The 25,338-nt window shown below is 39.6% G+C and overlaps 1 protein-coding gene across 2 annotated transcripts in view; it reads left to right on the plus strand.

Moving 5' to 3' along the window:
• Positions 1-1,933: 1,933 nt before the first annotated feature.
• FBXL5 (F-box and leucine rich repeat protein 5) overlaps positions 1,934-25,338 on the plus strand; it is a 33,961-nt gene continuing 10,556 nt past the window's right edge. Inside the window, exons 1-9 of one of the 2 annotated variants that reach the window (XM_069014406.1) lie at positions 1,934-2,104; positions 13,389-13,604; positions 15,397-15,492; positions 16,285-16,468; positions 18,721-18,903; positions 21,280-21,405; positions 21,886-22,034; positions 22,219-22,301; positions 24,012-24,734. In XM_069014406.1, the coding sequence (XP_068870507.1) occupies positions 1,967-2,104; positions 13,389-13,604; positions 15,397-15,492; positions 16,285-16,468; positions 18,721-18,903; positions 21,280-21,405; positions 21,886-22,034; positions 22,219-22,301; positions 24,012-24,734 (1,898 nt within the window). In that variant the 5' untranslated portion in view covers positions 1,934-1,966. Of the gene's footprint in view, positions 2,105-2,497; positions 2,594-13,388; positions 13,605-15,396; positions 15,493-16,284; positions 16,469-18,720; positions 18,904-21,279; positions 21,406-21,885; positions 22,035-22,218; positions 22,302-24,011; positions 24,735-25,338 lie in introns of those variants that run through there. The other variant, XM_069014407.1, reaches the window with a different exon arrangement.

The raw sequence follows: 25,338 nt of genomic DNA on the forward strand, positions 1-25,338 counted from the left end.
TGAAAGACAGGCTGAAGCCCAAACCCAGAGCTCTGCTTATTAGCCAAGCAGTAAATACAACCATGTGCTGGCTAGCCAGCTGCATAACACCTGTGCTTCACCTTCCCTTCTTCCCTCGTGTGTAACTGCTTTTTTTTCCCACCCCGAAGTTGTACGAATTTAACCTTCCAAGGTTTGTACATATTTGCAAATACAGCTAAGTTGGTCAGTGTGTTCAAAAGTCCTTTGAGGTGGAAATGATTAATGGAAAAGGAAACACCAAATACTGGAATTGCTTAAGCCTCATTTCCTTAGATAAAGAGATAAAATGATTACTGTGCACAGTGTCAGCTAGATAACACTTGTAACATGATCTCTTCTGCTCAGTTCACTATTTACTACTTTTACTAGCATTTTATTCCCAAGCGTTAGTATGTTGAGAAATACCAGACTAAAAACTCACGTGACTTTGCTCAGAATTTCAACATGTTTACAATGAATTGCTTACACCTATGAACTAGCTAGCTGTAATACATTTAATACCTGCAACATAGATTTTGTACAGTAATAGTTTTCAGTCAGAAAGGCCTGTTGCATCTATTGTGTGTTTGACAGTGTATTTTGGTGACATTTACTGAACATTGTGATGCTGGTCAACAGTTTTACTATACTACATGTTGGCTGACAGTTACACTTTTTGTCAAATTGATGCGCATCCTCAATTCTTCCAAGTGTTCCTGTTTACTTTGAAATGTTCCACAAGCAGATCAGTATGACAGGCAGGTGTTTCTGGTCCATTTGCCTTGGATATTAAACAAACACAACTTTACTTGTTCGGCACAAATGCTGCAAAAGGTTGGGTGCAGATTCCCTGCTGCAGCCCAGTTTAGGACCCATCATCCATCTTCCCTCACAAACACCAATTCATCTGCCCCCATCTGCATTATTCCTGATGTTGTCATTTCCTCAGCATATTTCAAGTGTTTACTTCGTGTAAATGCACATTTTCAGTGCAGTCTCTGTAACCATTGTGTTTTATAGCATAGCAGGCTTTTTTCACCACTTAGCTTCCCATGGTTTCCTAGCTGGGTAAGCAGATCTCTGTCTCTCTTGCTGCAAAATACAAATAAAATTGTCCTTTAGAAATGTGGTCTCAATATCAGCAAAATGGTACTGTAAATTTTATACCGCCGTATACGCAAAAAAGCTTTATTTCCTAGGACCTTTCTCGATGAGGTCACACCGCAAATCCTGTGCCCAGTTCTGGACCCCTCAATTCAGGAAGGACATTGAGCTGCTGGAGCATGTCCAGAGAAAGACAACAGAGCTCAAGCCCTGTGAGGAGCAGCTGAGGGAGCTGGGGGTGTTCAGCTTGGAGGAGACTCAAGAAGGACCTTACTGCTCTCTACAAACACCCGAGAGGAGGCTGTAGCCACGTGAGGGACAGTCTTTTCTCCGAGGCAAACAACAATAGGACAAAAGGACACAGTCTTTAACTGCTCCAGGGAAGGTGTAGGTTGCACATTAGGAAGAAGCTCCCCACAGTAAGGGTGATTAGACATTGGGATGGGCTGCCCAGGGAGGTGGTGGAGTCACCACTCCTGGAAGTGTTTAAGGAAAGACTGGGAGTGGCACTCGGTGCCATGGTCCAGTAGACAATGTGCTCAGTCACAAGTTAAACTCCATGACCTCAGAGGTCTTTTCCAACCTAACTGATTCTGTAAATTGCTTTCTACATCCACAAGCTACTACCTTAGCGTCGCCAAAGCATCGGATTTCAAATCGTGCAATACGGCAGCTCACTTGAACGGACCTAAGGCTGTAACGCGGAGGGGGAACTCGTCGCACACCCCGGAACACCACAGCAGGAGCCGCCCGAGCCAAGGCGGGCGCGGGGCCGCCACTGCCCGCGGGAAGGGGCGGGGCCAGCCGCGCATGCGCGGGGCGGCGGGCGCGGTCACGCGGGGCGGGCGCACGCGCGGTGCGGATGCTCGCGCCGCCGTTCGCGCCGCTGTTCGCGGCGCGGCTCCATGGGGAGAACATGGCTCCCTTCCCCGAGGAGGTGGACGTGTTCTCCGCCCCGCACTGGCGCATGAAGCAGCTCGTGGGGCTCTACTGCGACAAGGTAGCGGGCCGGGGCGGCCCCCGCGCCGCTGCCCCGGGGCGGGTGGGAGGGTTTGGGGAGTGCGCAGCTGTCAGCGCCCCGGCCCCGCCGGTAACTTCTGCGCTGCCCTGCGCTGCCGCGGGGCTCCCGGGCCCCTCCCGGGCTGCCGCTCCCCTGCTGCGCCGGGCCGGGGCTGCCCTCGCTGCCGTGCCGGGCCGGCCGGCGGGCGCCGCGTTCCGCTCCGCCCGGCGCGGAGGGGCGGCGGTGCCGCGCAGGGGCGCGCAGGGAGCGCGCAGGGAGCGCGCCGCCCGCCCCGCCGCCCCGGGCAGCCCGGCAGAGCCGCCCGCGGGCCTGGCGCTCCCGGGGCGGGCAGCGCGGCCCGGCCGGGTTTGTCAATCAGCCGGGCTGGGCACGGGCGCGGGGCGTGCTGCCCGCTCACGGTCTGCCAGGGACCGTGCTTGCGGTTCTGTGCACAGCGTTCAGCTGGTGAGCGGCTTAAAGATACTCTAGGTATGTTCTTTTATTTTGCTCGTGGGCAAAAGTAATTTTTATTCTTGCATCAGGGTAGTTAAGTAATCAAGGCTGGTATGTCACCTGAAAGGTAAACTTCCCTGCAGCAGCTTTGAGTGTTGTGGGAGGGTTTTGGGCAAATACTTCACAGCCAGCACTCCTACTGAAAGAAGTTGTGCCTCCCATCTTCGGGCATAAATGCCTGTTTGGAGAACCAGATTGGCTACAGACATTTAAAAGAGAGGTGAAGTTACATGAGAGGCAGTTATAATAGCTTACTGCTGCTTAGCAGCATGGGAAAGTTCATGCTTCCTTCCCGATTTCCACATGCTACCTTTCACTGCTCTGGGATTTACCAGGTCCTTTTGTGAGCCTGTTCCATTTGCTAATATGTTAAAGAAAACCTAGAGTTGTTTTTTGCGGGCTTTGCTAACTGAACAGGCTGAGCACAGGATTTAGGGGGAGGAGAAGGGGAGACCTTGTGTAGTTTCTTTCACTTTGCCTTTCATCTGAGCATACATTTGCCATCAACTTAATCTGTGGCGGCAGAAAAATTTGTGATCTCATAATAGAGCGGATTTTATTTGAATGGAAACAAACACCTGGGGCTCCCCACTGACCCCTGGTAGCCGTTTCAGCATATTGTTGACAGCAGCTGAACAAGTTTCATTTAAACCTCCAGATCTTGTAGCCATTCGGGTTTTATTCCTAGAGAGGCATTTTTGTCACTTTTATTGAGCCTCCCACAAAGTTTTGACCAAATTTACCATGCCTGATAAAACTACCTAGGGAGCAATTACTGTTTTTCCTAAGTATTAGAAAATTTGATTAAAACTACCTAGTTTGTAATGTTCATAACCTTTCATTTTCTAGCAGTTTTTATACAGGAATTTGCTTGCTCTCTTTTTCCTTTGAAGAAGTGCAAGCATGAAGGAATGGCACTTTTTTTTAAAGCATTCAATTTTGCATGCTTTAACCGTGTTTCAGAACTTGAGGTCTGTGCCTTGCCTGTGACTTTTATAATGGTAGCTTTGCACCAGAAAAACTTCCAGATTGTTTTTGAATTTTCTTCTTGTATGATTGAGATGCTGTAATTAGATAAGACTGTAGTTCTGCTTACATGGCAAATATAATCTCCAAAGCCATGCTCTTTATAAGTTTAGTTTGACCTTGAGGGTTCTTTAATTTTGTGAATTACATGTTACCTGTGTTCATCGGGTTCCCTGTACACTGTAGTTGCTGCTAGTGTCTGAATTTAGTAAATTCCGCCACATCTTAGCGAGGGTGAAATGGGCTCATCCATGCTTTGCTTCTCAGGAGAACAATTCCGACGTTTCCGATGGATAAAGTATGTAGACACTTAAATAATCCTTTAGGACAGAGACACGCAGTTTAGTTTGTTCTTCCAGGACTTCGTGTGAGACAGAACAGTAAATTGGACATTAAAGCTGTTTGTGCTTTAGGAAAGTTATCTTACTTTTTTAGCTGTTGCTAGCAAAGGTCTCACTGTACCTTTGCTGCGTTCTTAAATGGCATTTTTACCTGTGTTGTATACAGTGCCCTGGACTCGGATAATAACAGTAAGTAGGATTATGTTTAGTAAGGAAATCCACACTGTTACCAAATCTGTCTCCTACTCTGATGATAAGAAAATTCGTTAAGTGCTCTGAGGGTGTCCCCCCTGTAGGTAGTGGAGTGCTACAGCAGACAGTCTTTATAGCTGAAATGCTTGTCCTGATGCCTGACGTCATCTTTGCTACAAATAGAGCAGATTCTGTTTTCCCATCTCTAGTGAACCTCTTCGTTTTCAGAAAGATCCTGTGCTGATTGCAATTGTAGCCGTGTCCTCCATCTTAGTTATGTGTTCTCTGGCTTAAACAAACAGATTTATTCTACTTCATTATGTGGGTCACGCTTGCTGTACCTCAGCGTACTTGTTGCTTTTGTCAGGACTAAGCTGCCATTCTCTTACAGTTTAAGCTATCTGACTGCTGCTGTTAGGCTGCCTGCCTCTCTTGCTCCCATCAGCGCTTGAGGTGACTCACAAAGGCTCTAAACTGGCAGAAAACATTTTTTCTGAAGCGGGGTAGGTTTTCTGTTGATGTAGTGCTGCCAGCAACCACTGGTCAGATCAGTACTGAAGCCAGTGGGAGGCAAAGAGTGGGACTGTGACAGCCAGCAACTAGATTGACTGAAGCTATGGTGAAACCTCAGCCTAATTATGTCTGTGTTTTCCTGAAATCTTGTGCAGCACGGGACAACGCTGGTACCAAGTAGAGCAGATTTGTTGTTCTGCAGTCTTTTTTTAACAGCATCATATTCGCTTTGTGCTTCTCTAATCCCATGCTTCTCTGAGGGCTGATGCTCGAATTCCCTTTCATTTTTGTCATTAGACTCCTATCCTATATGTAGCAGTATGCACTGTCCAGGTCAGTATGCTGATGTCCAGTGAGGCAGTTCCTGTTGTCGCATTACGGTCTTGTGTTTTCTGCACTTGAGAATGTGCCACTTGTGTATTACCAGCTTTTCTAGCTGTGCCTGAAAGTGTTGTATGTGTCATGAACAAGGCAACACAGATTTCAGCTAATAATGAAAATCCCATTTTGGTTTGGCTGGACACTGGTAGCTTGGGCTTGAGAGCACTGTTTGCAAGTGCTTGAGCTACCCTGCAATTTCCTGCAGATTCCGTTAGTTTACTGTAAGCCAAAACAGTACCAAAAACTGTAGAGAAGTCATGATCTGTAACATGTATCATTTTCCTTTTAAGTAGTTTGGTCATCAAAAGGAAGTCAGATTCTTTTTTGTAAACAAATCTGTGCTGGCCAATTGTTACTTCTTAGAGTTTCAGGATCGGGACTACTCAAGTAACAAGACTGTGAGCTATGTACAGACTGCGATTAAATTTTGGCTAGGCCTTCCCCAGAAACAAGACACCTAGTCTTCCAGAGTGGGATTTCAAACTTCCTGCTCTCTTGTGGAGTTACTGCAGCCAAGGCATGTTTTCAAATCTTTGTGTTACAGAATTGCCCAGCAAGTTTAGAGTGCTTTAGGAACCAGAAAAATGGCTGCACTCTTAAATGCTGTAATGCAGTTAGTTATCTGTGTTTGATGACTTGTTCTCATGTCTTTCTGTCTGCCTCTCAAAACTAGTGTGAGACTTCATACTGTGACTGAGTGGATGTAGTAACTGGCTGCTGCTGGAAGGGTTAATTGCTGATGATATCGTTTGTGCTTGTCTGGCACCTTGATGAGCAGCTAGTTCATCTAAAGAACTGAATCGAAAGGTGATTCAGTAGAACTGGCTCACTAAGAGGTCAAACAAGCTCCAGAACCAGATTGTCAGTATGGATGGGAGAAGGGAACAGGACAAACCGTGGCAGGGGGGAACAGCTGCCTTAATAGCTCAGCTTTATTGTGAAACCTTTGCATGTTTGAGCAAAAACATCTAAGGTCCTTCTTTTGTTTGCCTGATTTCAGTCTCCTGTGATCTCATCTTTCTACAAAAGATCTCTGCAGTTATTTCTCATGGTTCAGTAATTTGGCTAGTTCTTCTTGGAAATTTGGATCAGTTTTTTCATATTCTACTTACTTGAACACATTGAACTTGCATAAATATTTAACTAGTATTTTTCTTTTCTAGTCCACACTTTTGACTCTTTGCTAAAAATTAATTGCCATAAATACTTTTCCTAATTAATTATTTCATGAAGACTTGAGCAAAGAAGACATTAAGTTTTGCTGTTGTCATCTGCCTTTCCTGTTAAATAGTTGGCTTAAAGTATCACTTTTCTTCTCTTATAATCTGTGTTCTCTGTCCTCCTAGTTAGAAATCTAAATGCTGTTCTGTTCAACTTACCTGCAGTCAAGTGTTGTTGTTTTTTGGGTGGGTTTTTTTGGGGCTTTTTGTAGGATTCTTTTTAAAACTTCCATACACCTAGAAAGTATCTTTTTATAACTTGCATTTCTCTTTAATCTTTGTTGATTCTCTTCCTTGCATTCTTTGGCTTCTGCAGAAGAGAATTTTCTTGTGTTAAATTGGTGATTTTCTTATGTCATCTGTAGTATGATGAACTGTTTAGCAGTGAAAAACACTCCGAGTGAAGTTGTTTTGGCGTTGTAAAGCATTGTACAGGGCATTATATGACCACGTTAAGATCACGCTTTTTGTGGCAGCCAGGGGGACTGATATCTGAGAAACTGGACCAATTATTAACTTAGGACTTACTGTTTCAAAGTGAAATGTTTTTCCCTTGATGCCCTTGAGAACAGAAAATGCCTGTTCCAAGAAGATAAGTGTATCTGTGTTTCTAATAAAAAAAATGTTGTTAAAGCATTCATTCTTCTCTTGAAATCCCTTTTCAATATTTCAGTACAGTGCCAGTGTTGTTTCAAATAAGTGTGTGTTGATTTAGAAATTCATAGTATTTGGTTATTCCCAATTAATGTTCTGTAGCATTGAGCATCTGCCTTCACCTATGTTTAGAATGAAAGAGCTACTTGAGATGTTTAGTCCTATCAAGTCTGCAAATGGTGGGCTATGCTGTCACTGCAGGCAAAAGATGGAAGGAAATTTCTTCCTTGTATGGAAGGAAATTAAATCTCCTCATTAGCATCCTGAGATAGGCAAGCAATTTGTTGTCCATGTCTTATTTCATCAAGGGTCATACCAGTTATCTTTCCATCTTATGTTATGGATGCTGAATATGTGCTTTAAATATCTACATTTTAAAATAAATATATTTTAAGTGCCACAGGAGGTCTGAAATGGGGGACAACAGTGATAAAATTTATTTGGAGTTTTATTGAGGCTCTTCAGACCTGCATAGCAATTTCCCTCCCTTTTCCAGGACACTCTTAGCACTTGTTGCTATTTTCTCACCATTTCTTTAATTTTGTCTATTGAAACACCTATTTTTTCTTACTTACCAGATGCTTTTATATCTTTTTTGCCTTCATAAGAAAAATGTGAGAGTATTTTCTTGTGCCAGACATGGTAGCAGTTTTTTTTCTCCAAGTAATTGCTCATTAACTGTTTTTGCCCTTGCATTGTATGAAAAAAATTTTCTGTCCACCCTTCACGTAGTGCTCTGATCTTTCATCCTCTCTCCCAGTCTGCTCTGGAGAGCAGTAACAACCCACCTTTGTCCTTCTCTGCTTTAAGAAACAATTTATTCTCTCACATTCAGTGTTTTTAAAAAAAAAGAAAGAAATTGACGCCTTCTAAAAATCCAGGAACTGTAATCAGAGTGTATCAGTGTTAGTACAGGTTTTGAGGTTTTGTGCAGCTATCCTAGAATATGCTTTAACTGATTAAATAGTGCAAGCTGTAATTCTTGAGAGACTTGGCTTTTTGCTTTTGCAGTTAGTGCTCAAGATGAATTAAACTGGGGTGGTGAATTTTTCCAATGCCCACCTTTGTGTTAGGAAACTGTAGTGAGACTGATACAAAGGGGCAAAGACATTTTTGCTGTGGTTCTGTTTCATGAGTTACTGCAGTGGGACATTTCTCTTTTGGGACTTCAGGTACGACCTCACAGAAGGCTGGAAGACCAGGTCTTAGTAGAAGCCTGTATCCTTGAGGATATAAAACAGGAAAGAAGTCTTCCATGGCATCTAGAATAGTGTGACACAGATAGATAAATAACAGCACAGTTGCAAGTGTTCATCATGCTTTTATTCAAGGCCCTCATAGCTCATACATTTAGTAGATTTTTATTTGGTTTTAAATTTTTTATTATTTCTGGTTCTTCTCTACAGACCTGGTGACAGCCTTTGTTCTTCTATCCTTGGTAGACTTCTACCTGTGGAAGTCACATGGTGGAGGAGGCTTAGCTAATTTTATCAGTGCTTCCTGAGCTGTGCTTTCTACTGTGAACCCCAAGGGGATCTGACACTTGTAGCAATTGCATCACTGAAAATCTTGATTGAGTTAGTCCCATGTTGTTATTCATATCTCATTGTGAAATGCTCTTCTTGATTCAAAACCTCATCTATAGGTGTTCATTAGACAAAATTGACTGTGGCTGTAGTACAAGACAGTAATTTGGAAGACACCAGTAAAAATGGAAATACAGTAGGTTTTTTCATTGTTCCCTTATGCTTGGCATTTATCAGCTTGATCTTAGCCTTTGAAAATAGAATATGAGGTTTTACCTTCCCTGTTGCTAGTGTTCTTTGAAAACAAAGTAATTTTGTGTGCCTGAATCTTTGAGTTAGTATAGTGTTTATTGATTGGTTTTGGTTTGTGCTTTTTTTGTTTGTTTTGTTTGATTAGTTGGGTTTTTTGAAAAGCTATTTCAAGATTTTAGTGATGCTGCAAAACAACTGAGAAGATTACACAGGTCAGGGTTGCGTAGGGAAGACAACAATGGAAAGAAGGGCATTTGAAAGCTTTGAATTTCTTGTTGAGTTCTGCCATATCCTGTCCTTCCTGCCTAACTAATTGCTATTATTTTGGGTTGACCCATTTCCAGGAAAAGTGCCCAGGGTAGAAAACTGATTCTCCCCTGATATAGGCTTCATACACATGAACAGGTGGGAGTGTGAAGCAGTTTAGTTAATTCCCTTAATGTTCATCTCGTATACCTTTACATATGAGAGCAAGCCAAGGAGAGGTGACACTGAGGACGGTCATTCTCTTGGCTAGGCTACCTTGGCACCCGAGTTCTTCCTTGGGGACAGTATAAACTGAGCTTCTTGTGGGTTCCTAAGTAAGACATAGCTTGTAACTGGGTGTTAGTAGTGCTCCAGCCGGGTGAAAAATGAGCCCAGTAAAAGGCACAGCTCCTCCCTGGATTAGTACACCGGATGGGTTCATCTTGCAGCTGCATAATTGCTACCACATATTCCAGGGAAGCAGCAGGAATGTACGGTTAGAGGCAGGGCTGCTCCTTCTGTGTGTTTCCTCCTCCATCCCCATGCCCTAATTTCCAAGCAGATTAAGTACAACATGAAACTGCATGCTCTTGGTGTTGACACAGGCACACCTTGTTATGGTCTTTGTTCCTCCATTTTCTTGTGCTTGAAATTGAGATAATACCTCTGCAGAGTCCAGGTTTGTCCTTTGAATTTTAGTGCTGTTGCATATGCGGAGTGCTAATACCTAAAAATGTAACAGGGAAAATATATAGCTGACTAGTAATGCCTGCTGCTTTTTTTTCCTGGTGCTGTTCTATTCTAAAAATCATTTGGTTTATTTTATGGAATCATAGACTAGAATCATAGACTATATTGAGTCAGAAGGGACCCATCAGGATCATCGAGTCTAACTCCTGTCCCTGTGCAAGAATTCCAACCTGGAGAGTCGCACCATGTGCCTGACAGCATTGTCCAAAAGCTTCTTGAGCTCTGTCAGGTTTGGTTTTGTGACCACTTCCTTGTGGAGCCTGTTCCAGTTACCAACCACCTTGTGGGTGAAAAACTCTTTTCTGTATTTTTCCTGGTATCTTTTTTCTTTTAATCAGAACGGTCTACCAGCTCCATAATGAAAAGTATTTTACAATTTTTTAAATTAGTTTTAAATCTGCTGAGTTAACTGGTGGTAGAAATCTACATTGATTATCAGGAATATTATGTCTTTTATTTCACATCCTGTTGCTATTGGCTGATTGTATAAGTCTTAACGTGGTTATACATGGAAAGCAGAATATAGAGGAATGGTCTGTCAAAAATGTTACTTGTGATGACACATGAAAAAGAACAACAACTAATCAAGAAGACCAGGAAGAAAAAAATGTCTTCAATTTCAGACCGAATTTTTAATGCTAGTGGTTGTTCAGAATTCAGGTGCTGATAGGGAAAACCTTCACTTGAAATTAAGCGGTTTGTGAATTTGTAGCCACATTAAACTTTTAAACCTTGAGAAATTACTCCCATTTTAAATTTGTGAAATCTGTGGGGAGAGTAGAAAAATCAATTTCCCTCTCCTATTCTCCTTCCTCACATTTTGTAGTTTTCCAGCTTGTAGTTGGGAATAGCGATACTTGTAACTGGGAAAGTTAGCATGCAGCATAGACTTTGCTTACTGGTGTGCTAGTCTGATAAGGGCGGTGTACTTTTTCTTTATTCCTCTTTGCTGCTTTCTCCTTGTTGGTTCATAGTATGCTTGGCTATTTTTAAGGAAGAAGCAAACATTTTTCACTCACTAAATGTATTTTTGGCATAGTTAGTAGGAAAAAACTGTTTCAGTTTACTCACTGTAAACGAAAGTTACTGGAAAATTAATTTTCTTCTTCTCAGAAGATATTTTTCCACATTGACACAAGTGTAAAACACTTCCAGAAACCAAATTAAATACTGTGTTTTGGTTGGTGATTTAATTAGCAGTCTTGAGCTTCCTTATTTATTCACAACAGTGTGGATAGAAATGTCTCTGTCTTCATCAGACAGAAAGTTTCATTTCTTTAATGAAAGCGCTAAAGCCACAAGGGAGATGGAAGAGTTGAATGTGGAGTTTTTTCAGTTGAGTGTCATGAACGGGAAACACTGTCTAAATAGCAGTTGCTGTTAATATTGTTCTTAAAGCACAAAAATTAAACAGTGTCTTTCAGTAAGGAAAGATGGGTGTTTGCTACAAGTCTGTACATTCATCTTGACTATGTTAATGGCTCTGTTATAGTCCAGTGAGTTGGACACTCAACTAAAACTGGCATGTGATTGTCTGACCTACAAAGATTTTTCAAGCATGGCTATGCTTTAATTGCATCATTTATTTTCTTTTAATAAAGGTTTAATAAATAAAGTTAGTACTGCATTTAAAAGCTCCTTGCTACTTCTAGACTATGCCTGCATCAGCCATAGGTCTCTGAAATATTTCAAACAGACTTTACAATACAAAAGACTGACTGTTTGGACAGTTGCTCAGGCTGTTTGGATTATGAATAATTCTTAAATTTCAGGAGCCACCGAAACTGTTGCTCTTGTGGTACTGCTCCTCAATTAGAGTTTGCATTCCAAACACAGAACCAATTGTACTGTAATGTACAGCTGTTTAAATGTAATGTTTTCAGAAGTGCAGAAAGCTCCCAAGTATCTTGAGCACTGGTGGCTGTGGTTTAGCGTGGTGTATTTTAAGCCTGTTCAGGGGTCTCACATGCACTGTGCTTTATATTTTTGATGAGTCAACAAAATTCCGCAATACAGTCCATTTCCTCCCCCTTGCCATTCTTTGAGTTTGGGGGTGTGTGGTTTTCTTCTTGCACTACTAAACTCCTGCACTAGTTTTCCTTGTTTGAGCTGGTGAAATGTGGACCTCAGAATGGAGTAGCTGCTGTCTGTTAATAGTTAATAATGTCTTGGTCCCCCATCATGAGACTTCATCAGTCCTGGTAATGAAATTACAGATCTGACCAAGTGGCTTTGTTGCTAGGCTACCTGTCCTCTCAAAAACCAGTTGTTCTCAGCTTTGGCTGACCTTTTTAATACAGTGATTTCTGATTCAAGTATAGTTACTTCAGTATCCTCTCCACAGTTCCTAGTCTGTTGGATGTCTGCTGGAAGCCTCAGTAGGAGAGGTGAATATACAAGTGTTTCATGTTACAGTGGCTTCTATAACAATCCATTCCTAATGGACGTTCTTAAATTGCATACACAAAGAGTGTAGGGTAGAAATGGCCTTTGGAGCCAAGATCTTTTCCTGTTAGGGCTACGTAACAATGTATGCCTCAAATCCTAGCAGTGCGTTACAGACTTCAGTTTTTTCTGACTTCTGTCAGTAGTTGGTCTAAAGTGTATTGGAAAAAAAAACCAAAAAACCCTCTTAAACTTCACCCTGTTTTCTCTCTCTTCTGAGGCTAAACAAATTTGTCTTTCATAATGAGAGTCATGTTGCTCATATGTACAGCAGGTAATGTACAGTATGTACAGCTGACTTGGAGTTGCATAAGGACTTGGCAGGTGTCCAGCGTGTTTCAGTTGCATTTTGCTGGTGGCTGCCAGGAAGTGGCAATGCAATGTCACAATGATTAAGTACATTTGGGGGTTTTTAATGAAAAAATGTTTTGCATATCTCAATTTGTAGTTGTTTTTGATGTAAGTATTATGTATGAATATGTATGTCTCAGATTCCTATTTCTTGTAAAACCTATAGATTCCAGAGTCTTTGTAGCTAAGCCATTTCTGAATATTCCGGTAGCTTGTTTTCTGAATTGAAGTCTACTTTTAGAATGCTTGGTCTTGTATACTGCTGTAGATTGTGGTTCTTGAAGCTGCACATGGAGTAAAGTGTAAGAATGGAAAAGGCCCTGTTTTTCTACATTCACCAAAGGAAAATACAGTTATAAAATGTATTGTTGCCAGTGGTGACTGTACACATGTAAAAATCGCACTATTGTATTACCTAGGACTTTGTGCTGTCTTGATTTGTTAGGTTTTGCTCCATTGTAAACTTTCTCTAACTGCTAATACAGTTTGTATTCACAGGTAGGACTCAGTATTCCTTGTGCATAATACATCCCTAAAGATGGGGTCAGAGGCCTATGTTAATGGCTTTTTGGTATGGACAAGATTGTGGATCTGGGAAAAGGGCTGAGCCTTTCAGTAATCTGCCAGGCTGAGGAGATTGCATCAACTTCTGCCAGGAAATCTTATCTACATTTGTTTACCTTAGTGTTTCACAAGATTTGATGTATGTTGCTTAAATACAATTTGATTTTACTGGCTTCATTTTATGTAAAAAGCTGAAGGTGTTTAGCTTGTATAAGTAAGGGGAGCAATGAATCCCTGGAGCTAATACCTGTTCTGAACTTGAGTTTGACATGAGTTTCATTGGTTTTTTATGACTTTTTCTTTCTCCTAGCTTTCCAAGACCAACTTCTCCAACAACAATGATTTTCGGGCTCTGCTGCAATCCCTTTATGCCACATTCAAGGAATTTAAAATGCATGAGCAGATTGAAAATGAGTGTATCATTGGTTTGCTTCAGCAGCGTAGCCGGACAGTGTACAATGTGCACTCGGACAACAAACTCTCAGAGATGCTTAGCCTTTTTGAGAAAGGGTTAAAGAATGTAAAGGTAAGTAGACTATAAGAGAGATTTGTGACCTGAGGAAAACATGCTGTGATTACGTATTAGTTTGCCTTGACTCATCTTAATATTCTCTGTGAATAAACTAAGGAGGAAGAAGAAACATGTATGTTTTTTTGATACTTTCTAGTCTGAAACACAAATTCTTTTGCCATTCACCACAGTTACTAAATTTCTAGTAAAAATGCTTTTCATAGATGTGTTTTGTGACACATGATCATCACTGTATAATTGGAAGTGTTTTGGAGAGACAGCATGGAAGTTTCAAATATAAAGGCTGTTTTGCTAACTGGTCAGAACTTTCTGGCTATAGAAATAATGGGGTTTTGTTAACTTGTTAGGAAACCTTGAGGTTCTTTTTTTGTGGTGCAGTTTTGTATTATTGTCAGAAATGGAGATGATTCCCAGACTTGCAAAACTAGCATTGTTTTATTCTGTGAGTCATGTACTCCTTCCAGTAATCTGTAAGTCAGCAGTCCTGTTAATGATCCAGTTGTTAAGGAACTCTAAATATTTTTTCTCTAGCTGGCTTTTTTGACAGTGACTTAGATGCAGGTTCTTCTCCAGTAGAATTCTTCTTGAATTCTTCCATGTCTTTCTCTTGGGGTACCCAGCTCAACTCCCTCTTCCTGCCCCCTAAGAACTAGAGTCTCCAGTAGTCATTTGACATCCCACGTTGCATTTCTAGTATGTGTGGTCCAGATTTTCAGTAAGAAAAATACCAAATGTGCAGTTGAATGACTCCGTTTTACCATCTGTGCTTGGTTTTGACCTGGGAATGCTACAAATAATTTTTTCCCTACGCATAATAAACCTTAAATTTTATCTTGTGTCCATTAATGAAACAAGAAATGAAGGAAAGAGGGAAATTTAACACTTGGCTTTGTGTTACACCTTCTCTGATAGGATGCTAGTGTTATTTTGTTACTTCATTTCTTAAGTATGCAAAACCAGATTTCTTTAGTTCTCTTTAGATATGTTAACTTTAGTTAATGTTTACCTATTTTTAGGGAGTGATTAGTTTAATTTAAACTGATGGCTTAAGCTTGTCTCAGTAGTAGTCAGGGTTTCTTGATGTTGTAGAAGTTTGAAAAGAAAAACAACATTTACAGTAAGAGTTAGGAGGAACTTGAATATGTTGCAATTACTGGGCAGATTTCAGAACCAGCTTCTTATTACTAACTCAGAGAATAAGCTAACAAATTGTTACATGAGGTTGGTTTAACTTGAATGTTTAAATGTCAGTTACATCTTTATTATTTAAGAGTTCTTTCAATTTCCAAAGTAAAAATCTGTACATCATGTCTGACTATAAATTCTGTTTTTAATTTGGAAGTTAGAATTTTAGAATAACTAAGGTAAAATCCATTCAGTTAAAAGATGAAGTAGAACTGTTGTATCCTAGAATACTTCATATGCAAACCATACAAATACTTAAATCAGTCTGTTACTACTTTGTACTTCGTGTGAGATTGTAGATTGGCAGATTTCAGTCTTTGCTCCAAAGTAAAAATAGGATTAGATAAATGAATTCATATATGCTAAGAAAATAAGTTGGAATCAGGCAGGAAGGGAATACTTTTCTCTGCCTGTTAACAGGCCAGTACAGAGTGTCAGCGTCATTAAGTAAACACATTCTTACCATGAAATAGAGCAAACCTGCTGCATGCATGGGAAGGGCATAATGGGCTTTCCTTTGAACCACTGCTTTATTGGACAGTTCAATCCTTGAATGACTGGATGAGATCAGGTAACCATTTAGTCTTTGCTGTCTTCTCAGAATGAACATGAACAGCTAAACTATGCGAAACAGCTGAAGGAGAGATTGGAAGCCTTTACCAGGGATTTCCTTCCTCATATGAAAGAGGAAGAGGAGGTAAGTAAAAATTTTCTTCAGATGTGATGGTGATCTTCCTTGGGGTTTGGGATGACTAAATAGGGACAAATGGCTTAGAGGTTCATTGGTGTTTAAATTACATGTTTTTATTGCTATGCTAATTTGCATTCGGGACTATGGTGTCCTTGTTCAGTTCTCTGACTGGAAAGTGATGTGTTCTGAAACTGAGTATGTTGGAAGTTTATGATGAAATTCTGATTCTTGAAAAAATTGATAACAAAAGTCCACTGTGGCTGGGATTTGTTTGCATCAAGTGGTTAAAATGGATATGTAGCAAAACTTAAATGAGAAAAGAAAGGTCCTGTAAACCAGTGCTTCGTGACTCCAACTGACACTCCCAAACATCTTCTGACCTATATTTGAAACACAGACTAGTACTGCCAGTCTGATGATTTATGGGTATCCAAAAACTGGGAAGCATCTTCTGAAGTCTGTCCAAGGGAAATCTTTTCTCATGTTTTTGTTCCTTGCTACTTTGCCTTCCATGTGAGTACCTTGATAAGTTATATAGATTAAGCAACTTGAATCCTTCCCTTTTCTGGTGGGGAAAGCAATTAAAACAGCTTGTCTGATGCCGGCAGTGATCTGTTAGAAAGTAGAGGGTAAGAATTCAAAACTTCCATGGTCCTGTCCTTATGTTCACTTACTATATGACACGTTTTACTTCGACAGAATTTGAAATGGGAAATTCTGCGTTGACAGGTCTGTGTAGCATTATTGACTATTTCTGTCAGCACCAGTTCTTTTTTCTTCCCCTTTTTCCTTTGTTAGGTTTTTCAGCCAATGTTGATGGAATACTTTACTTATGAAGAGCTGAAAGATATTAAGAAGAAAGTAATTGCACAGCACTGCTCACAGAAAGAGGCTGCAGAATTCAGAGGTCTCAGTAAGTGGAATCAAGCAGAAGAGCTTCAGAAGGTCTTTAAGTATTCTGTGGATGAGAAGGCAGATCAAGGTGAAGCATCTAATTAAAGTAACTTTCAAATGGCAGTTTATCTAAAAAGCCACACCAGTGGCATACCTAAAGTTATGTACAGGCAGAGCAGTTCTTCTAAAATGGGCATATCTGCAAACCAGTTTTGAAACTCGTTTCAGAAACTTTACTGTTTGATATGGGCATCTTGGCAGGTTGTAATGTAGATAGTACTTCACTGTTTACCTATTCTCAACCTTCTTCTGCTTCCTTCCCTCCCATGCTAATATTTGATACAGTAAACAGATGGAAATTGTAATTAACTTCTAATTTCACACTTCCATTGAAATGATATTTTCTATTTGCAGACTCTGCATTTCATTCTTGGTTTTCAGGTTTACAGCCTTGTAATCTTTTCCTGTTGATGTTTTAATAACACAGAATAGTTAGCCAAGTGACAATATTTCAAATTAAAAGCATTCATCTTCCTAGCTCCATTCTCCAACTTTCCTGGGCCTCTCAGGAATGAGAAAGGAACTGTGAGTGTGGAGTAATGGAAGGGAGTGAATCTGTGCAGCATGTGAATAGGTCAGATGAAATGTGCGTTCTGAAAGTGGGTATTTATTTTGCATTTATCTCTAACTACCTTTTCTGGTGAAACTTAGAATAAATGGATAACTAATAAAGTACACTTCAGGCTTGTTTTATGACTGCTGAGTCAGCCTAAGCTGTCAGTATTTACAGTTTCCACTATTTAAAAAAAAAAAAAATTGATGCCCCAAGGAAGAGGAGTTATTGTACCAAAAGTGTAATGCTGGGGTGTGAGTCTGATACGTAGAGCGAGCTCTCATGACCTGAGTTTGTGATGTTGATAAGATGTGCTGCTCCTTTTAGAAAAACTTGACAAATTGCTCTGTAATCAGATTTTTTGGATGAAACTTGACTTCTCTGAACTACTCAGCTGGTCATTTTCTGCCCTCCAGGTGAAGCCTTCAGAAAAGATCATGGTCCATTCTGTGACATACTACTGAGTCTTAACAGATGTATGTGACAGATGTAGCTTTGTGGCATTACTTACTTGCTGTTAAATCTAGCTGGAATAGCAGTTTTGGGACAGTAGTAATTCTGCAATCATTGTGTTCTAGACTTCGGGAGAGGAGAATATGTTGTGTCTTGCATTCATTTTTTAGAAAGGAAAGAAAATAACATAGCTTGCAGTCCTGTGCAGGCTTAACTGCATTTTCATGCAAAATTCTCTGTAACTTATGCAGCAACATGCTAGTTGTACAAATAAATATATTGATTCATCAAGTGAAACTGTAATTATATTTTTTGAAGTAGCAAGTGTATCACATGGTTAAGTTTACATTATGCTCACTTTTGAAGCTTCTTTGCACAAAAAAATTCTGATGCTTCTCTCTCTGTGAAAGTTTTAGGTACTTTAGAAATAAAACCCACTACTAGTAAAACCTGCTATTTTGAAGGACTCCTGAAAACTACTTCAGAAGTACTTTTTTTCAAGGAAATTGTTCTGAAACAAAACATTAAAAATCTCTTAAAACAGCAAAAGGCCTCACTAACCAAAGCTCTGAATTTTTTATTTTATATAGCTGGCAGCTCTCTTTGCAGTATGGCATTTAGGGAGAGCTATTGGAATAGTTCCTACTGCTGTCTGTTGGAAGTATTAATTACAGCGGTCAAATTTTAGTCTCTAATCTAGTACTTAGTGTTACTTTACAACCTGAATGGCTCATCACCATTCAGAAGTTAAAATTATCAATGCTAGTAGCTAAAGCTAGAAATAAAATTCAAGACAGCTGCAAGGAGTTGAGCATGAACTTTTCTGTGTCCCAGTCAAGAGGCTGAGCGCTTCCTGCGAGAGTGGTCCCAGCTGGTAGGTTCCACGTGCTAGTACTATGTCCTGGGAATGTGGCAAACCAGGTACAGATACCAGCTGCAACAGAAGGCATTTTTCTTAAAGCATTTCATTTACAGCAGGTACTGCTTTCATCTTTCTGTGGTTGAGTAGCATTAATTTCCTTTTTTTTTTTTTTTGAATGAATGAGCCAGATGAGAAAGTGGGAAACAGAAAACTGAGCTGGTTTGTTGTTGTTGTTATTCAAGGTATTGTTACAGTGAAAACCTTTTAAAGCCAAACTATTACCTATCTTTAACAGCTGTTAAAATTTTTTCAGACACATTCTTTTCATTGTTCTCATCAAAATGGGAGTTCCACTACTGTTATTAAAGCTGTGAGGCTGTGCTTCACTTAACACACACTTTCTGTGTTTCAGAAACCGAAATAACAGGGCACACCACAAATATTACTAATCTCCCTCCTGAAGTAATGGTGACCATTTTCAGTTACCTTAACCCCCAAGAGTTATGTCAGTGTAGTCAAGTAAGCACTGAATGGTCACAGTTGGCTAAAACTGGATCTCTGTGGAAACATCTTTACCCTGTTCGCTGGGCCAGAGGTAAGTTCTCTTTAGCTCCTTTGAAAGCACATCAATTATCAGAATTTTTGAGCCTCTAAAAAGAGAGTGTTTTAGTATAGGTTGTCATATACAGTGAGCCTGACAGCTGAGCATGTGAGGTGTACCCTTCTGACAAGGATAGTGTCCTGAAACTTGATTAAATGTTAAAAATCCTTAAAACGTATTTCCATCTTGTAGAAGTTAGAAACTAGAGGTTGTCTTGGTTGAAACTCATGAGTAGATTTTTTATCCAAACTGTTACCTAGTTTTACTGAGGTAAAAACCCCCTTTTTTCGCTTGTATGAATGCTAATACTATGTTCACTAATACAATATCTGAATTATTTAAGAATCTAAGGAGTTTTGAATTATAAATGCTGCTGTTACACCTATAGTAAAATAATTTTCTTAGGTTACTAGGTAGAAATAAAATGCATAACTGCAGGAAGGAAGTTTAAAATAAGTGGAGTTCTAATGTTCCCTCAATCTAGTGTTTTTATATTCAAGCTTCAAAGAAAACGGAATGAATCTTTAGTTTTAGTATTGATTCTTTAGGTATATTACTTCAATAACTTCTTCTGCAGTAAGTGTTTTTTTATAACTTTTTTCCCCTCAAACTCTCCTGTTAATTAGAATTTCCTATTGAGAAGTGTGACTTTTGCAAAAGTACCTGTTCAAAAGACAAAATACTCTCTATTCCAGTGAGGCCAGTTGCAAGTCATCAGAGTGTATTTGTTTGTAGCTTTATGTCCATATTTATGTGAGTATTAAAGAATCACTGGAGTATGGCACTGCAGGCTTCACAATGCTGCCATGTTAGTGTAGTTCAGTAAAAGGAGAAACTGTGCTGTTTAATAAGTTTTTGGATGCCTTTAAGATTTTAAGACAGAAAGCTGTGTTTATATAACTTAGCTTTAGAGATACATAAAAACTAAAAACGCCTTTCTGGCCAAACCTTAATGGCTTCTAAAATTTGTACAAGGTAGAGAGGAATCAAATAACTTTCTGGTCTGAATTACTTCTTTTTGTTTGGGTAAATCTTCCTGAAAAACAATAGTTTGGTTCCGGAGCTTCCAAAGACTGAGTAGAGAGGCTTCAAAATTCAAATTCTTAAATTTTCATTTGAAACATCATTGTCTTGATAATTCAGTGCTGCACACACACAAAAAAAAGATAATTGACAACTGCTTAAAATAAGTGCTTCAAACCTGGTTTGGTACAACAGGAATCTGGTCTCATGACGTACTGGTTGTACTACTACAGTTGTTTGTGCAGAAGTGCTCTAAACTGGATGGAAGCTTCTCAGATGGGATTAACTGCCACAGGGAGGGGAAAAGAACTGTAGTTTTATGTAGGCTTAGTTAAATTTTTAACTTTTTTCCCCTCCTAGTACACAGAAGGCTTCTGAGGCTTCTTATGTAATATGAAGATATTGAAGACAATGAGAAATGTTACCAAACACTTTTATGCCACAGTTGACAATCAGTTAGGATTTCATTGTCATTGTGTTATTCATATAAGAAACCTTGTTCTTTTAGATGCTACTTAACAGAAGTTCCTCTTGCTTTAGGAGGAGTAGGGTTCCCCCCTGTGAGGTAGTAGAATAAGGTGGTTTTTTTTTCAGCATGTCTACATCGAGGGAGGCAGCAGAGCTGCTTATCCTGAGCCCAGCACTGCAATATACCCAAACTAGAAGTAAATTAGTGACTGTGCAGTAACCTTCAGGGGGAGGGCATGCTCCACCAGCTAAAACAGCAGAGCTGTTGCTGATCTTCTCGTTCATCCAGATGTTCTAAAAAATGGTTGTGTATTGATTTGAGCCATATGTATGTTGTCAAGTACTGTGTAGTACTTAAGTAGGGTACCTACGGAATTCGGTTTTTGCAATCTCAAGAGTTGTCATGTGCAGGGACTAAAACCAGGCTGGTTAACTGTTTATTTGTGATATTCCAGAGGAAAAGAGAGATGTCTTCAACCAAGTATTAACACTAAAAGCTGGTGATTAATTTATTTACCAGAAAGAACTTGAGCACCTAGACAGTCCAAGTATTCCATGATTTTAACTTACTTTTGTGATTATATTGGTCTCTACTAAGTTAATAAGGACAGGAGGTGTATCTCAGAGAGGCATAATAGGCTATGTTCTGGGATGGTACTGAAACTGTTGCAAGAATCTTTTGAAGCTTAAGGATAAAGTTCAGACAAAGAATTATGTTAAAGTTTAGTCCAGCCTTAGTTGAGATGAATTCAGAATTAATTTATGTCTCTTAAATCGGGTCACAGTATACTGAAAAGTTATCAGTGCTGGTTTCTGCTGCACTGAAAGATTTTTATTAACTTTTCTTCCTTCTTTTTTCTGGGGGCTGGTGGTGAGTAGGTGATTGGTATAGTGGTCCTGCAGCAGATACTGAGACTGAACCTGATGAGGAATGGGTGAAAAATAGAAAAGATGAAAGTCGTGCTTTCCAGGAATGGGATGAAGATGCTGACATAGATGAATCTGGTAGGTAAAATTGATTTTGGTGAATTGTTTTTTTTTTTTTTTTACCTGAAGGTGCCATAGCTATAAGGAACAAGCTGAATGGAAAAAAACGGGGATAGAGGTTGGTAGGAGAGAAGCCGGCATCTGATTTTAATGACTGGAATTAATTTGTCTAGGAAAGAGCAAACATGAGGGCAGGTAGAAGAGTTACAGGGATGTGTCTGGAGGTGAAGGCTAGGCTTCATCTCTTCAGAAAGTTTGAATCATCTTGCATCCACTCCTAGGCTTGACTTAAAATTTGTCTTAAGCTGTTAAATTACAGATACATACATATATATATACATATATATATGAAATGCCCTGTGAGGTAGTATTTTGATACCTAAAACAACTTGGTGGAAACAGCTGCCCCGGGCAGCCCTGCGCACTACATAATATGTATTAAATATTTTTCCAAGTCCTTTAATGATTTTAAGTCTTTCTCTCTGGCTTTATTTGCAGAAGAAGCAGCTGAAGATTCACTTGCCATTAATATAGCACAAATGGAAAAACGTTTACTTCATGGCCTAATTCATCATGTCCTCCCAGTTGTAGGCTCCTCAGTGAAGACACTGGTATTGGCCTACAGTTCTGCAGTGTCCAGCAAAATGGTGTGTAATTTGAAACTTGCATTTAATAATTGTGGCTATGCAATCTTTAATTAATAACTGACATGCTTGGGTAGTGTAAGTGGGTTGCAATCTAAAAGAGTATTAATTTGCAGGTTGTCTCTAGACACTGTGTGCAACCTTACTGGCTTGTAACTTAACTGATTATTTTCCTCTCTTTTTTCAGGTTAGACAGATCTTGGAGCTTTGCCCCAACTTGGAATATTTGGATCTCACTCAAACTGATGTTTCAGACTCTGTATTTGAAAGGTTAGATAATTGTTATTTCCTTTAAATCCAGCTTTTTAAGTGGGGGGGGAAACATTCAAACATTTCTTAGTCCATTGCCAATAACGAAAGAAAGAGAACTCAGGTTGAGAACTCCCATGTGACTTATGACTAAGAACTAAACCAGAGTAACAAGTCATTGAAATACCAAGTGAAACAGGTAACTTTGTAGTGGCCTTTTAAAATTCTCTGTCTTCACTATTGGATGCTTTTTACCTATCAGTGTGTAGCTATCCATAACAATAGTTGTGTTTTGCTGTGGTATTAACAACTTGTCCATAGATTTTTATGGAGTTGCTCAGTTAAGGAAGTTCCTTGGTCTGCTACAGCTGGTAGGGTGTGGAATACTGCTATTTCAGACACTCAAATCAAACAGTAGGCAAAGCTCTAAGGCTTAGGTGTATTGACTATGGATTCCTGAGTTTTACTGAGGCCTGCAGGAATGTCCTTGATGTCAGTGGGATGGTGTGTGGATGCAGAGCCTGCACCAATGGGTCCTACTGTGGTATTGAAACTGAGCAGGTATTTCAGTGTTCTGCATTTACATCATGTGGTGCTCTCAGGGAGTGTGAACACCACAGAAAATCTTGCCAGCATGGATGCTGGTAGCAACACTCTCCAGCTTGTACAAGAAGTTTTATTTGAAATAAAAGCTTTATAGAATCTCCAGGGCTCAGAAATCAATCTTAGTGAGCTTTTGTCAGTATCTAGTAAAATTTACCTTATTTACCACTCCCCATATATCTGTATTTACAACACTCCAATTTGTAACTCAGAAAATGAGTTTGTCTTGCTCTAAATACAGATAATTACTTACAGAAAGTAGATAATGGTAACATTAACTATGGATAGGTAAAGATCAGTTAAATCCCTTATATACTTTTATAGCTAATAATGTAAAAATATTACTGTAGATAAAATTTCTATTTCACTTGAAAAAGATAAGACTGAGGGAGTAACCTCTTGTTAAAATGAAAAAGTTTGTTTTCTAATTAATGATGGAATAATTAATATTGTATGCAGGAGCTGTTTCAGGAATCGATCTAGAATTCCTGAGAGATATAGGAAAGGACAGGAGGACATATGATCTAAGTACACTGGCATTTCAGTATGTGTAAACTGCTAAACTTGAGAAACTCAAAATACTAGAATTTACAACTCTTGCAATACTTTGAACTGAATATTGAATCTCAGATACATTTTTTTGGGGGGTGGGTGTGGGTGAAATTTGCTAGTTCAGTATTTTCAGCCTTTTGAGAAGTTAACTGTGATGTTTAGTAACTCAGATGTCTCTTGGTAGCTTCTGTTGAGTGTAATGCGGTTGCTTTTTGAAAATGTTATGTGTGTATTTGGTGCTTGCAATCTGATCTATTATTAAAACATTTGTTCAGTTTATAGCAAAGTTGTATTTCTTTTAAGTCTCAGTATATGGAGAAATACAAATTGTTACTGATTCATGAATGAGTTCACATTTCTCTAGACATAATTTTTCTAGGCATATATAGAGCACTTGGAGTATCAAATCTAATCTGTCTGGGATAGCTTCTTTGAATATTATGTGAATTAATACTTGTGAATTTACTTGTGAAATGTTCTTTCATATATTTAGCCTTAACAGCTATTTCTGAGCAAAAACTTAAAAAACTGAACCACCAACAAACCAAACCACTTCTTTTTTCCCCCTGATTTCAGTTGGTGTTCGGTTGGGTATTGTCAAAATCTACGCCACCTTGATCTGTCTGGATGTGAAAAAATTACAGATGTGGCTATAGAGAGGATTTCCAGAGCACTGGGTATCATATCAACCCATCATAACAGAGGTGTTCTGAAAAGCTGCAGAAACAGGAATGCTAAGACTTTGTGGAAAAACAGAGAGATTACTCTGCAGTCCAACCAGAAATATAATTGTTTGCGTGAAATCAGCAATGAAAACCTCATTGAAGGAGGAGATGGTGAGCAGCACTGGACTAAACCTGATGGCTCAGAAAACTTCAATTCTGCTTATGTGTGGATGCTAGATGCAGATGATTTAGCTGACATTGAAGATGCTGCAGAGTGGAGACACAGAAATGTTGAAGGATTTTGTCTTATGGAACCAACATCCCATATTAATTGTTCTGCATCGTGCTACAGTAGAGACATTTATGGATTAAGGACTAGAGGGTGGCAGCAGCACTGTGCTTCTACTGACTTGATTTACTGCGGTCACTCGTTTTGTTGTGCTGGGACAGGACTAAGAACTATTCGAGCACTTCCAGAGTCCTCTGCACTGTGTAAAAAACCAATAAGGACTAAACAGTCAGAGAAAAAAGACTCTTTGTACTCTGGGAGTGAAAAAACAGATGAAGAGACTGCACGAGTTCTTCAGTTTCTCAGTCTGTCAGGCTGTTACCAGATCACAGACCGTGCTCTCAGGTGAGGAGACGTTTTCAAGCTATTTTGCTGCAGGATGTTTTTTCTGGTTTTATTTGTTGGGCCATTCTGGAATGACTCTGCCTCATTTCAGTAGAAACATTTTTATTGAAGAAACTTTGGTAAGTTTTAAGTGGTCTTTGCTTCTTAAATAGTTACAGTACTAGACTTGAAAACGTCTTCCAGCTTTTCTTTCAGAGATAACAGTAAAATCTTTTATATATATCTTCTGAAGTTAAGTATTATCGTGAATTTGTTGTTCCAGACAGTATTAATGCTTTTAGGTTTGAGCTTTCGTGATTTCTTGTTAAGAAATTGTGTTGATTCACCAGCTTTTTCATAATGCCTGCCAATATATTTGAAACTTTGTAAAACTGGAGTAGCATCTTGATTGACCTGTCTGGATAATGACATAATTTATGGACAGGCTGCCTCGATGGGCTGAGGCCAATTGTCTGTTCAATGAGATGAAGTGCCAGGTCCTGCCCTTGGGTGACAACAACCCCAGTGCTACAGGCTGGGGACAGAGTAGCTGGAAAGCTGCCTGGTGAAAAAGGACTTGGGGGTGTTGTTTGACAGTGACTGAACATGAGCCAGCGTGTACCCA

This window comes from Aphelocoma coerulescens, chromosome 4, assembly GCF_041296385.1.
Source record: "Aphelocoma coerulescens isolate FSJ_1873_10779 chromosome 4, UR_Acoe_1.0, whole genome shotgun sequence".
Classification (NCBI taxonomy): Eukaryota; Metazoa; Chordata; class Aves; order Passeriformes; family Corvidae; genus Aphelocoma; species Aphelocoma coerulescens.